The 15,040-nt window shown below is 45.9% G+C and overlaps 1 protein-coding gene across 1 annotated transcript in view; it reads right to left on the reverse strand.

Annotated features, from left to right (window-relative positions):
- Nucleotides 1-15,040, reverse strand: part of LOC144600523 (mitogen-activated protein kinase kinase kinase kinase 4) — a 267,504-nt gene that overhangs the window by 131,655 nt on the left and 120,809 nt on the right. Inside the window, exons 9-10 of the mRNA XM_078412188.1 lie at nt 12,752-12,830; nt 437-612 (exon numbers count right to left, since the gene is read on the reverse strand). Of these exons, the coding sequence (XP_078268314.1) occupies nt 437-612; nt 12,752-12,830 (255 nt within the window). The remainder of the gene's footprint in view (nt 1-436; nt 613-12,751; nt 12,831-15,040) is intronic.

Genomic DNA, 15,040 nt, shown 5'->3' on the forward strand with positions numbered 1-15,040 from the left:
CCATTTAGAACGGAGATGAGGAAGAACGTTTTCAGTCAGAGAGTGGTGAAGGTGTGGAATTCTCTGCCTCAGAAGGCAGTGGAGGCCAGTTCGTTGGATGCTTTCAAGAGAGAGATGGATAGAGCTCTTAAGGATAGCGGAGTGAGGGGGTATGGGGAGAAGGCAGGAACGGGGTACTGATTGAGAGTGATCAGCCATGATCACATTGAATGGCGGTGCTGGCTCGAAGGGCTGAATGGCCTACTCCTGCACCTATTGTCTATTGTCTATTGTCTATTATCTAAAACTAAAAAACAGCTGGGAAGAAACTGTCCATGAATCTGAAAGTGTGCGCTTTCAAACTTCTGTACCTCTTGCCTGATGGGGGAGGGGAGACGAGGGCGTGTCCGGGGTGAGACTTGTCCTTGATTAAGCTTGAATATAAGAAGCGCGTTACCTTTCTCATTCCTCTTCTTCCTGGTCCTGTCGATGTGATCCCTCAGCAATATGCGAACCTGTCGCTCATGTTGCTGGTCACGGATGAATGAATGTTTCAACAGCGTTTCAGTGGAGGGTCTTTGCAAGTAGTTCTTTGCCAGGCAGGTTTCTACAAAGTTCATGAACCTCTTCGACCTACAACGAAGTATTTAAGAAGAGTTCAGTGAACATTACATGATTATGTCAAAGGTAACACACAAATTTGACATGACTTTGTATCATAGTATCGACACTGGGAAATTCAGATTCAAATAAATTCACAGACATTTAAAAATGAAGTTCCTGGTTTTATTTTACCACTTGAATTTTACTTCCCCAATTGCCATTGTCGAATTTGACCCAGTAGGTTTTGTTGCTCCTCTGGTTACTCATACACTACACAAAAATTCCCTGTAATCCCTTCTTAATACAGAAGTCCAGCCAGTTGAGGCATTGCCCTGAGGCGCTGGAAGCTTGGGTTCATTCCTGACTCTGGACACTGTGTGGAGTTCCCATGTTCTCCCCGTGACCCCGTGAGGTGTTCCCTCTGGTGCTCCGGTTTCCTACCACATCCCAAAACGTGCAGGTTGGCAGGTAATCTGACCACTGCTAGTGTGTAGGGGAATGGTGAAATCTTTGGGGAGTTGATGGGAATTAAACAAATGGGATTCATGCAGGATTTGGTGTGAATGGGTGGTTGATGGTCAACATGGGCCAAAAGGCCTGTTTCCTTACTGTGTCTCTCTATGACTCTAAATCTATAATTAAATAAAGTCGGTTTCAGTAACCGAAACCATGAAACGGTCGGGTCATAAGAAATTTGGTTCACTTTCATCCTTCAGAGATGCCCTTGTCCTGATGAGTAAGGGCATCAAAGGTTACGGGGAGAAGGCAGGAGAACGGGGTTGAGAGGGAAAAATAGATCGACCATGATTGAATGCCCGAGTAGACTCGATGGATTGAATGTCCCAATTCTGCTCCCATGTATTATGGTCTTATAGGAAGCAAATAAACCATGCTCACTCAGTCTAGGCCTAAACATGACTCCAGACCCACCAACATGGTCGACAGTAGCTGCTCAGGGACAAGTCTCCTTTTAGTCCTTAAAGTGAGACAACCTGTTGGCGACTGAACAAAAAGACAGCAGCCCAAGACATGTTCCTGTAATCTCACCTAGTTAGTTATATCAATCGCAGGGCAAAATGCACCAGCATTGATGAATGTTCCTATAATCAGTAAGAAGCTAGTCACATTGATGATTACAGAGCACGTTAGTACGGTGACTTTAATTTAGACTTTAGAGATGCAGCGCGGAAACAGGCCCTTCGACCTACTGACTCCGGGCCGACCAGCGATCACCCTAGCACACTAGCACTATTCTATACATGAGGGACAATTTTTTTTTAACCAAAGCCAATTAACCTACAAATTAATACGCCTTTGGAGTGTGGGAGGAAACTGGAGCACCCGGAGAAAACCCACGCTGTCACAGGGAGAACGTACAAACTCCGTACAGACAGCACCCGTGGTCAGGATTGAACTGGTGCTGTCAGGCAGCAACTCTACCTCTGCACCACTGTGCTGCCCTAATTAAGTTTAGTGGTGAAGTCATTATGGTAGTAATCAAAAGATACTGGTTTAAATTCAAACATGGCAAATAGGGAAGTAAAATTCAAACAATGAAACAAAAACAGGAACTTCATTTTTAAAAAAAAGTCAGTCACAACATTAACCTATTGGATTAGGACTGTTGGATTTTTGCAAAATCTCATCTGGTTCATTAACGTGCTTTAGGGAAGCAAATCTCCTGTCCTTTTCTGGGCTGGTCTGTGTAACTGTGGATGCCCTGCCGTGGTTGATCTTCAACATCTCTTTCTGTTGTGAGGAATTACGGAGTTTGTACGTTCTCCCCGTGACTGCGTGGGTTTTCCCCGAGTGCTCCGGTTTCCTCCCCCACGCCAAAGACGTCCATGCTTGTAGGTGAATTGGATTCGGTAAAGATTTGTAAATTGTCCCTAGTGTGCAGGATAGTGCTAGTGTACAGGGTGATCGCCTGTTTCTGTGCAGTATTTCCAAACTAAACTAAAAAAGTGAGGTCCTATCATTGGATGTAACTCTGGAGAAGGCAATGGGAAAGCTACCATGGAGAGTGCAGAATGAATAATGGCAATCTCACCACAGATACGATGGCAGATAAGAGGATATGCAGGGAATGGTGGGATGTGGATCACATGCAGGTAGAGGAGTTTAACGTGGCATCTTGCTCGATATTGACAGTGCGGGCTGAAAGCCTGTCCTTGCAATGTATTGTTCTATGTTCTAAGCTCAATGATGAAATGTAATGACCACGTGGGGCTTCACAGTGGTGCAGCAGCTAAAGCCTCCAGCAATCCAGAATCAAGCCTGACCTGGTGCTGCGTGGAGTTTGCATGTTCCCTCTGTGATTGTGTGGGTTTCTCCAATTGCTCTGGTTTCCTCCCACATCCTCAGGACGTGCGGGGAGGCAGGTTAATCGGCCATTGTAAACTGCCCGCCAGTGTGTGGCGAAATCTACCTTTCTTCTGGGAAGCGGTGACCAGGAATAAAGAGGGAATAGAAAGGGATGAGTACATCAGTGTGTTGATGGTTGGTGCGGTATCGAAACTCTGCTTTAAGTGTCGAATAGGTCAGGAGGTTCATTATCTGGTGCGGTTCTACCTTTCTGCTTTGTTCATTCAAATTCCAACAGAAAACAGGAATTCCCCAAAGAACTTCTGAGGAAATGCGGTGTCAAAGAACTTTTGAGGAAATGTCAAATGGCTTTTTATCCCCCTGTAAATAAGAAAATTTGAATAATGCATATTCTTTATGTGGAACTGAAAGTTCTCTTCATGACCAGAACGTGATTCATCTTTTCAATGGAATGAACCGCAATAGATAAACGAACAATACATTTTGGGTAAAGAAGTCCAATCTTCCATTCACACCATCAATCGTTTTGACGGCTTGATGGTGTGACTGCTCATGGAGTCATTTAGCACGGGAACAGGACGATCGGCCCATTAGATCCACGCTGACCTGTGGCCACCCATTCGGTATTAATTACATTTTTAGAGACAGCGTGGAAACAGGTCCTTCAGCCCACTGAGTCCACGCTGATTGGCGATCACCCTGTACACCAGCACTATCCTACACACCAGGGACAACAATTTAGAATTTTTGCCGAAGCCAATTAACCTGCAAGTCTTTGGAGTGTGGAAGGAAACCGGAGCACCCGGAGAAAACCCACACATTCGCAGGGAGAACATACGAACTCTGTACAGACAGCACCCGTAGTCAGGATCAAACCCGGGTGTCCGACGCTGTGAGGCAGCAACTCTACCGCTGCAACAACGTATCAGGCAGCATTTGTGGGGGGAAATGGACTGATGATGTTTCGGGTCAAGACGCTTCTTTGGGAATTTGTATTTTCTTGATTACTCTCTGGATGGAAGGCACACTCGTCACGATTACCAGCACCACAGGATAATAATACTTCGATCTCAAGACTCTCCACAATCTCCATGCCCGTCATTTTCCGCTTGGCCCATTGGAAATGGTGCCTTCAGTGGAGACAACCAAGCTCTCGAATTCTTCCCCAAAACCTATAGGGTTACAGGGAAAAGCTAACGAGAGGGGTTGATCAGGCTGGGACTCTATTCCTTGGAGTGCAGGAGGATGAGGGGTGTACACAATCATGAGAGGAAGAGATCAGGGCAGAGAGGAACAGACACTTAAGAAGCACCTGGACAGGTGCATGGATAGGGCAGATATCGAGGGATATGGACCAAATACACGTCGATGGTGCCAGTGTAGATGGGGTATGTTGGGCAGTGTAGGCAAGTTGGGATGAAGGGCCTGTTTCCACGCTGTAAGACTTTATCTGACTCTATGACCTGTCCTTCCCTCTCTCCTTCTTTAAAGCACTCTACCATCATAACGGTTAAGCTGTAGGTTGCCTGTTTTAATACCTTCTGATTCGCCTCAGTGCCAGGTCTTGTTTGGCAACGTGCCTGTGAAGGGTCGTGGGATGTTTGCTCTGTTCGATGTGCTATTTAAATGTAAATTGTTGTTGCTTGAAAGAGCAATCAATGCTAGGAGATAAATCGCTCCAGATGCATGTTTTCTTGTTTTTTTCCGCCCTACGTTGTTATAGAAATGTCATTGTTATCAATGTGCTGCAACCATATTTTAGACACCAGGCAAATAACTGGCAGGACTGCACCGGCAGTATAGTCAGCAACTCTGTTGTTATGTACTGTTGTGTCGAAGTTGGGAGCACACTAGAGATCAGGTGTAGTAGGTGTAAGAAAATAACTGCAGATGCTGGTACAAATCGAAGGTATTTTGTCACAAAATGCTGGAGTAACTCAGAGGGTCAGGCAGCATCTCAGGAGAGAAGGAATGGGTGACGTTTCGGGTCGAGACGCTTCTTCAGACTGAAGAAGGGTCTCGACCCGGAACGTCACCCATTCCTTCTCACCTGAGATGCTGCCTGACCTGCTGAGTTACCCCAGCATTTTGTGAAATAAATATCTGAGATCAGGTGCAGGCTCATCTGACATCTATCTCCACCCTGCATTTCGTACTGAGTCAGGCCGCCCCTCCATAAGGCCAAGGCCTGGATACACATTGTTTCCACAGGATTGCAGGGAGGTGCAGCGGTAGAGTTGCTGCCTCGCAACGCCAGAGATCCGGGTTTGATCCTGACTATAGCTGCTGCCTGTACGGAGTTTGTGCATTCTTCCCGCGTGGGTTTTCTCCAGGTGCTCCAGTTTCCTCCCACAATCCACAGGCATACAGGTTTGTCGGTTAATTGGCTTCGGTAAAAATTAAAAATTGTCCCTAGTGTGCAGTGTGCGCGAGTGTAACAGAGATCGCTGGTCATCGCGGACCTGGCGGGCCAAAGGGCCTGTTTCTGCCTTGTATCTCTCAACTGAGCTAAACAGCCGCCGCCATTGCTGCATCTAGTTCCACCACGTGTGAATAGGATTTGGCACACTTCATTTAAAAGCTCAGTGAAAGTCATATTATTTCCTTTGATGTTAAAATTCATAACTAGGCGGCACAGTGGAGCAGCTGGTAGACCTGCTGCCTCGCAGCACCAGAGACCCGGATTCGATCCTGACCTTGGGTACTTGCACGTTCTCCCTATGACTTCGTGGGCTTTCTCCGATTGCTCTGGTTTCCTCCCACATCACAAAGACGTGCAGCTTTGTAGGTTAATTGGCTTCTGTAAAACTGCCTCCGGCGTGCAGGGAGTGGATGAGAAGGTGGGATAACATCGAACAAGTGTGAATAGGTGATAGCTGGTCAGTGTGGACTTAGAGGGGGAAGGACCCGTTTATTATTCACACAGAGAGTGGTGGATTTTTCACACAGAGAGTGGTGAATCTGTGGAATTCTCTGCCACAGAAGGTAGTTGAGGCCAGTTCATTGGCTATATTTAAGAGGGAGTTAGATGTGGCCCTTGTGGCTAAAGGTGATCAGGGGGTATGGAAAGAAGGCAGGTACGGGATACTGAGTTGGATGATCAGCCATGATCATATTGAATGGCGGTGCAGGCTCGAAGGGCCGAATGGCCTACTCCTGCACCTATTTTCTACGTTTCTATGTTTCTATTATGCTGTATATCTAAACATAACTGCTTTATATTGGATGTTTTATTCATAATTTTAATTATTTAATTATCTTTCAATAATTTTCAATAAATTTCACAATATCTTGGTGCAAAAAGTCTTTTGGCCGTGGGCGTTGTCAGGACATAATTGGGATGATCCGTGGGCAAGGCCTTGGCTTCTATCGCCTGTGGTCTAATTGATACTTGCAGCCTACCCGGCCTGGTGCAATGCCTGAGGCATTAACGTCGGCAGCCATTAGGTGGTCCATCCCTAACAGTGGCTGGACCACCTATAAAACAGGCAAGACCACATTGAAGATAGACCCAACATGCTGGTGTAACTCAGCAGGTCAGGCAGCCAGTGTGGAGAAAAGGAATACAGATGGAGGTACAGCACGGAAACAGGCTCTTCGGCCCACCTGCGGCCCCCATTACATTAGCGCACATCACATACTGGGGACAATATCTTACCGAAGCCAATTAACCTGCAAACCTGCACATCTTTGGAGTGTGGGAGGAAACTGGAGCACCCGGAGAAAACCCATGCAGTCACGGAAAGGACGTACAAACTGTGTACAGACAGCACCTGTAGTCAGGGTCAAACCTGGTGCAGTAAGGCAATAGCTTCACCGCAGCGCTACCGTGCTGCCACCGAATAGGTGACTTTTCGGGTTGGAATTCTTCTTCAGACTGAAAGTAGGGATGAGTGGGTGAGGGGGGGGGGGGGGGTGGCTGGGATTAAACTGGAGGCGAGAAAAGGCCAGATCAAATTAGGGGCCGGCAATTGATGACCTTGGGGAGGGTGGAGCCCATAATAGACAATAGGCGCAGGAGGAGGCCATTCGGCCCTTCGAGCCAGCACCGCCATTCAATGATCACATTGATGGGCCATTGTTGGCTGGGGAAGGTGTGATATCAACAGGGAATCAAGGCTGCAAACAGTGGAACTGGTCGAATGACTGGGGTTGGCTACAGAATAACTAGTCTATTTGAAAATGCAAGTCTAAATCACAAAAAAACCCATGATTCAATTCACATTTGTTATTAAAGTCACAAAGAAACACTGTGCCGCAAAGAACAACACTACATAATTAATACAATAAATCTCCACGTCATCATAAACTCTAAATTTTGGTTAGGGCTTGCTCTGAGGTTTAGTATTCATCATGCTACAGTAATTAAAAAATATCATTAAGAAAGAGATTCATGTTAAAACATTTCCCCAAAGGCAAACTAACTCCCAGAGATTACAATAAAAAATGACACCTTCAAAAGAGGAAGCGTGGCCCCAGTTTCTGACTCAAACATCTCTACAGAAGCTGGTGATTTCAGTAAAAGTGGAACACACACACACAGAGAAATGGAATTGTGACTTAATCGGCCTTAAATCTGCAATGTCCATCGGTTTGCAGAAGAAAAATGTGCATTTATATAGCACCCTTCAAGATGTCCAAACACCCAACATTTTTACTGCCTCATATTTCGCTTGGGTAGCTTACAAATTAGCGATATGATCTCAGAATTCTACAATTTTAGGTAACTTCTACCTACACTCCCCTCTCTCCTCCTCACGCTCTCCCCCCCCCCCCCCCCCCCTCCCCCCCTTCTCCACTAAAGGTCCGTTAACCAGTTCCACAGTTCACAACGATGTATCCCTCTTGGGATCACACCGTCCCTAGCCGACAATGGGCCTGTCAGGGAACCTCCCTGCCTGAGGTCATCTATTGTCGGCCCTGATTTGTCCTGGTCTTTTCCTGCTTCCAGTTCACCCTCCCCCCCGACAATCAGTCTGAAGAAGGTTCCGACCCAAAAACGTCACCTATCCATTTTCTCCAGAGATGCTGCCAGACCCACTGAGTTACTCCACCATTCTGTGTCTATCTTTGGTATAAACCAGCATCTGCAGTTCCTTTTTATTACCAGATAGCATTGGTCATGAGCTTCTTTTCATCGCTGTTTAACAATGCAAATTTGGTCCCCTAATTTGTGGAAGGACATTCTTGCCCTTGAGGGAGTGCAGCGTAGGTTCTCCAGGTTAATTACCAGGATGGCGGGACTGACATATGATGAAAGAATGGATCGACTGGGCTTATATTCACTGGAATTATAGAAGGATGAGAGGGGATCTTATAGAAACATTTAAAATTCTTAAGGGATTGGACAGGCTAGATGCAGGAAAAATGTTCCCGATATTGGGGGAATCCAGAACCAGGGGTCACAGTTTAAGAATAAGGTGTAGGCCATTTAGGACAGGCTCATTTAGAGATGAGAAAAAACTTTTTCACCCAGAGAGTTATGAATCTGTGGAATTGTCTGCCACAGAAGGCAGTGTTGGCCAATTCACTGGATGTTTTAAAGAGAGAGTTAGTTATAGCTCTTAGGACTAATGGAATCAAGGGATATGGGGAGAAAGCAGGAACGGGGTGCTGATTTTGGATGATCAGTCATGATCATATTGAATGGCAGTGCTGGCTTGAAGGGCCAAATGGCCTATTTCTGCACCTATTTTCTACGTTTCTAAACTAGTACTATACTGGGTTATCAGCTTATCTGAGTTTGTGGAGTGAGATTTGAACCAACAACCTTCCTACCCTGATGTGTGATGCAGTACCTACAGAGCCATTACTGGCAGCAAACTGATTTAACAAGACTTGTGGATTTACTGATGGTGTTAAAAAAAACCCAAAGCTGGACTTTAAGGAGATAAGATGTAGACAGAAAGAACTGCAGATGTGAATTTACAAAAAGTGACACAAAGTGCTGGATCATGCAGCATCTCTGGAAGACATGGGAGGTGACATTTCAGGTCAGGACCTTTCTTCAAACTTAAGATAGATATAGTAGTTGTGGAACTGAGCAGTATATACTTTGGTACCTTGCTTGGCACTCAAGGGTGTATATCGAACACCAGCTGCATTGGGCAATCTGCATGACAAGGAGTGACGATCACATTAACATGCACTGCTGCTTAAAATGTAGACACAAAGTACTACAGATGCTAGATGCTAGGGCGGCACGGTGGCACAGTGGAAGAGTTGCTGCCTCACAGCGAATGCAGCGCCGGAGACTCAGGTTCGATCCTGACTATGGGCGCCGTCTGTACGGAGTTTGTACGTTCTCCCCGTGACCTGTGTGGGTTTTCTCCGAGATCTTCGGTTTCCTCCCACACTCCAAAGACGTACAGGTATGTAGGTTAATTGACTGGGTAAATGTAAAAATTGTTCCTAGTGTGTGTAGGATAGTGTTAATGTGCGGGGATCGCTGGGCGGTGCGGACTCGGTGGGCCGAAGGGCCTGTTTCCGCGCTGTATCTCTAAATAAATTTAAAAAATAAAAAAAACTTAGTGGGTCAGGCGGCATCTCTGGAAGTCATGGATAGATGATGTTTCCAGTCCCGACCCTTTATCGAACAAATCAGCATCCCGACCTGAAATGTTGCCTATCCATGTTCTCCAGAGATGCTGCCTGACCTGCTGAGTTACTCCAGCACTTTCTGTCGACAAGGGGAAAACTTTAAATGGGATGCAACAAAGATGTTTCATGCCCTTAGTGGTGCATCAGGTGGAAGAAATAAATGGTTTCAGTGTGCTTGGGAATCTTAGTTGGTTCTCAGTTGGGTTGTGACACTGTGCATCAGAGATAAGCATGGTTTATTCCTCACATCTCAGTTCAAGTGCACTTCTTATATCATGAAGCAGCTCTTCTCCTCAACCAATATCCATTATTGTCTCCTTGCTTATAATGAATTTGGGCTTGTCAACAGATGTGGCACCAGCCTGCAACGTGCCAAATGGAGTGCAGGCATTAAAGGTGAGCGCTGAGCAGCGACTAATCTCACTGCAATTTCTTTGTGTCACTGACGTATGCTTTACTATTGAAGAAGCTGGGATCGTTTCCACCACCCATAACAGCCAGAACAAATAGCACATCCCCAAACAAATTCCCCCCTTCAAATTCAGTGGCAATGGCCTTTCTTTAAGGTAAGTAATAGCTCAAAGGGACCATTAGTTTAAGGAAACTCTTCCAGAACTGTTCTGAGAAATATAATACATCACGGTGATAGTCAGGTTCGGATGATGAGCTGCAGAAGGGATTCAAATGACAGAATTGCACTTGCATAACATCCACCTTACCTCCCACCACTCTTCCAGCTTTCTCCCCCCCTTACTGCAATCAGTCTGAAGAAGGGTCCCAACCCCAAACATCACCTATTCATGTTCTCCAGAGGTGCCGCCTGACCCGCTCAGCTACTCCAGCACATACTGTCAGTCATACAGCACAGAAACAGGCCATTTGGCCCGACACGTTCATGCTGACCTAGATGCCCCATCTAAGCTAGTCCCATTTACCAGCGTTCGGCCCATATTCCTCTTAACCTTTCCTATCCATGTACCTGTCCAAGTATCCTTTAAATGCAGTTATAGTACCTGCCTCAACTCCCTCCTCTGGCAGCTCGTTCCATATTCTCTTTGCCCCGAGTGAAAAAGTTGTCCCTCGGGCTCCTATTAAATCTTGCCCCCTCACCTGAAACCTATGACCTCTTGTTTTTGATTCCCCTACCCTGGGTAAAAGACTCTGTCCAGTCACACTATTTATTCCCCTTATGACCTTATACACCTCTAGAACATCAACCCTCAGCCTTCTGTGCTCCAAGGAACAAAGTCTTAGCCTACACAACTTCTCCCTACTCAGCACCTCAAGTCTTGGCAACGCCCTTGTGAATCTTCTCTGCACCCTTTCCAGTTTAATGACCTTCTCCCTGTAGCAGAGGGAGAACACAATACACCAAGTGTGGCCTCACCAACGTCTTGTACAACTGTAACATAACAACCCAACCTCTATACTCAATATAGAAACAACGAACTGCAGATGTTGGATTGTACCAAAATAGAAACAGTGCTGGGGTAACTCAGCGGATCAGGCAGCATCTCTGGAGAAAAAGGACGGGTGAGGTTTCGGGACGGGACCCTCCTTCAGACCATTTGCAGAAGGGTACCGACCCAAGATGTCACCCATCGTTTATCTCCAAAGTTGCTGCCTGACCTGCTGAGTTACTCCAGCACACCGTGTCTATCTTCTACACTTATAATGGTCAATACACCAAAAGCCTTCTTGACCACCCGATCAACCTGTGACATCATTTTCAGGGAACTACGTACCTGCATCCCTAGATCCCTCTGCTCTACAACACTCCTTAGGCCCCTACCATTCACTGTGTCTTTTTTTGTAAACCATCATCTGCAGTTCCTTGATGCTGTATCCACTTTAAATCCACTGTAAAGGTTCTGAAGTGCACCCGACATTGTCGAACAAGGAGTATCTAATTATACATTTCAAAAGTTCAGAAAATAAGAAGCATCTGTTTTTTTTCTTCGCTGATGGTGTTGGCTGGAGGAGGAATAAGACGCAGAGAGCTGAAGATTACCCTACTTCTCTAATGATTTTTTTTTTACCATGCATTGGATAGTTCGATAGGGCTTTGATCTCAACTGGGGAGTTCACTTTGGTATTTCAAAACGTGTCAATTATGTCTCGCCCTAGAACGCTCTCATGTGTCTCCATGTCCGCGATTCCTGCTTTAGATAACACCCCACTCCATTCTTTTCTCTCTGCTTCTTCTCCTCTCCCTCTCTTTCCTGACCCTGATGTATACCCAGTCCTCTGCCACCCCATCCCCTTTCCCTATCCCCCACCCCTCACTCCCCCAGTGTCCCCCTCCACCAATATCCCTCCCTCCCTCTGGCTTTACAATCCACTCCTCTTTTCTCTTTATCAAGATTCAAGATTCAAGATTCAAGATAGCTTTATTTGTCATCCAATATTGGACGAAATTCAGCCTTTATCTCATTTTTTTGTCTCCCTTACTCCCCTTTTTGTCACCCTTTCATCTTCTTTTCACCACTGCCCTTTGTCCTCCCATCTGCCAGACTGTGTCCAACTATCACATGTCAGGCTGTGTCCTGCCCCCACCACTTTTCTAACTTTTTCTCTCTCCCATTGCAGTCAGTCTGAAGATCGGTCCTGACCCGAAACATCCCCTGTCCGTGTCCTTCAGGGATGCTGCCTGACCCTCTGAGTTTCTCCAGCACTTTGTGTTCTGTGCACAATTCCAGCATCTGCAGTTCCTTGTGTCAACCATATCCCTATGGTCCCAGAACCATACATGGAATTCATGGCCTCAGACCAAGTCAATGGATATTTTCAAGGTGGAGATTACAGACTCTTGATTAGTAAGGGTGCCAAAGGTTATGAGGAGATGGCAGATGAATGGGGTTGAGAGGGAAAGATAGATCAGCCACGATTGAATGGCGGAGTAGATTTGATGGGCTAAATGGCCCAATTCTGCTCCGATAACTTATAAACTTATATAGGCCAGACTGGATATAGAAGGCATATCTCTTTCTTTGAAGAACATTAGAACAACAGGAGAATTGGCCATTAGAACAACAGGAGAACAACATGCATCCTTGGAATTTCAATGAGTATTTGGTCCAAGCTGGTAGAATGTCCTTCCCCTCCCCACAGTCTATTACCCGTCACTGAACGTGTGCTTGTGACTTCATCACCAAACTCTGAGCTTGAATATTGTTACAGCCTACAATGACAATGGTTCACTTCCACTCCAGCGTAACATTCATTCCCCAATACATGGTCATACCATTTCCTTGACTTCAGTTTGGGGGGAGAGTTTCGTGGGATGAGGAAGAGGGCCCTCATGGGATGCATGTCACAGAGAGCTGGAAGACAAACACAGAGGCAGTGGATTTAATGAATGAAGTTAAAAACAAACTTTATAGACAATAGACAATAGGTGCAGGAGTAGGCCATTTGGCCCTTCGAGCCAGCACCGCCATTCAATGTGATCATGGTTGATCATTCTCAATCAGTACCCCGTTCCCGCCTTCTCCCCATACCCCCTGACTCCGCTATCCTTAAGAGCTCTATCTAGCTCTCTCTTGAATGCATTCAGAGAATTGGCCTCCACTGCCTTCTGAGGCGGAGAATTCTACAGATTCACAACTCTCTGACTGAAAAAGTTTTTCCTCATCTCTGTTCTAAATTATTCATTGACAATTGTCACCCAAGTACAGCGACATGCATGTATCTGTCAATACTGCCAAGAAATAAATCTTATTACTGGGCAGCACAGTGGCGCAGCAGGTAGAGCTGCTGCCTCACAATGCCAGAGACTCAGGTTCAATCCTGACCTTGGGTGCTGTTTGTGTGGAGTTTGCATGTTCTTCCTGAGACCGCGCGGGTTTCGCCTGGGTGCTCCGGTTTCCTCCCATATTCCAAAGACGCGCGGGTTTGTAGGTAAATTGGCCTCTGTAAATTGCCCCTAGTGTGTAGGGAGTGGAAGAGAAAGTGTGATATCATCGCACTTGTGTGATCGATGGTCGGTGTGTACTCGGTGGGTCGAAGGGGCTGTTTTCATGCTGCATCTCGAAATTGGACTAAACATAAACTGGCCAGGTTTGTACACAAAGCTAGGAACCGCTTCTGACGCTTGTATCAGTGGATATAAATGCATGGAAGCTGAGTGTCTGCGATAAAGTTTGAAATTAAAGAAAGAAACTTCGAGAAGGAAAGGTCGAACTGACAGATAAATTACCAAAAATTCGAACAGGGAATTTTGGTAGAACATCTTTGCTCAAGAGAGGTCCTGGAATGTGCTGCAGTGAAGTTGAATAATGCATTTATTGCCATATGTTTTATTCATTGGAATTTAATGCAATTTATTGCAAGATATATATATAAGCAAGTGAAGAATCAAGTCAAGAATGTTTAATTGTCATATGTACTGAAACAGAACAATGAAATTCTCATTTAAAGAGGCGTAATAGGTCAGTAAAACACATTACTCAATAAATAACGTAATAAAACAAACAACTAACAAAAAAATGTTCAGTAAAACCCCCAATATTAGAGCAAAACTAATCAAAAACCCAAAGACCCTAGGGGAACCAAGACAATTCATAATTTGTTGTTTAGTTGGTGTTTATAGTGTTCAGGAGCCTGATGGTTGTTGGGAAGATGCTGTTCCTGAAACTCGTGGTGACAGTCTTCAGAAGCCTGGACCTTATTCCCGATTTCTTTCCTACACATTTTTTTCTGCTCCACTGCAAAATCTCCTCAGGGTATGTCTACTTTGAAGACGTTTTCCTCCTCTCTCCGACTACAGTTCTGAAACATCCTCTCTCGCTGTTCCCGTGATCCTTACTGTCTCCGACTACATTCTATCTCTGTCCCGCCCACTCCCCTGACATCAGTCTGAAGAAGGGTTTCGACCCGAAACGTTACCCATCCCTTCTCTCCAGAGATGCTGCCCATCCTGCTGAGTTACTCCAGCATTTTGTGTGTACCTTCGATTTAAACCAGCATCTGCAGTTCCTTCCTGCGCACCTTATTCCCGATGGCAGGAGTGAAATGAGAGCTTGGCTAGGGTGGTATGGGTTCTTCATGACACGGGCAGTCTTTTTGAGGCTGTGCTTCCGATGATGCTGGGGAAGTCAGTGCCCGTGATGGACCGGGCAGTGCCAACACTGTTTGTAACCTCCTTTGTTCTTGGGTACACAGCACTCAAGGGGGAAAACAGCAAAGGGGTCGTTTGATGGAGCAAGACTTAGAACATTGGGACTATGCTCATATTGCAAAAGTCTGAGGAGCCAACAAAGGGGAGGGGGGGGGGGGGGCACAGTGGCATAGCAGTAGAGTTGCTGCCTCACAGTGCCAGAGTCCTGGGTTCTATCCTGACTACAGGTGCTGTCTGTACGGAGTTTGTACTTTCTCCGTGACCGCTTGGGTTTTCTCCGGGTGCTCCGGTTTCCTCCCACACTCCGAAGACATAGAGGTTTGTAGGTTAATTGGCTTTGGTAAATTGTCCCTAGTGTGCAGGATAGTGTTATTGTACGGGATGATCTCTGGTCAGCGCGGGGTATGTGGGCCG

Source organism: Rhinoraja longicauda, chromosome 15 (genome assembly GCF_053455715.1).
Source record: "Rhinoraja longicauda isolate Sanriku21f chromosome 15, sRhiLon1.1, whole genome shotgun sequence".
NCBI classification, from domain to species: Eukaryota; Metazoa; Chordata; class Chondrichthyes; order Rajiformes; family Arhynchobatidae; genus Rhinoraja; species Rhinoraja longicauda.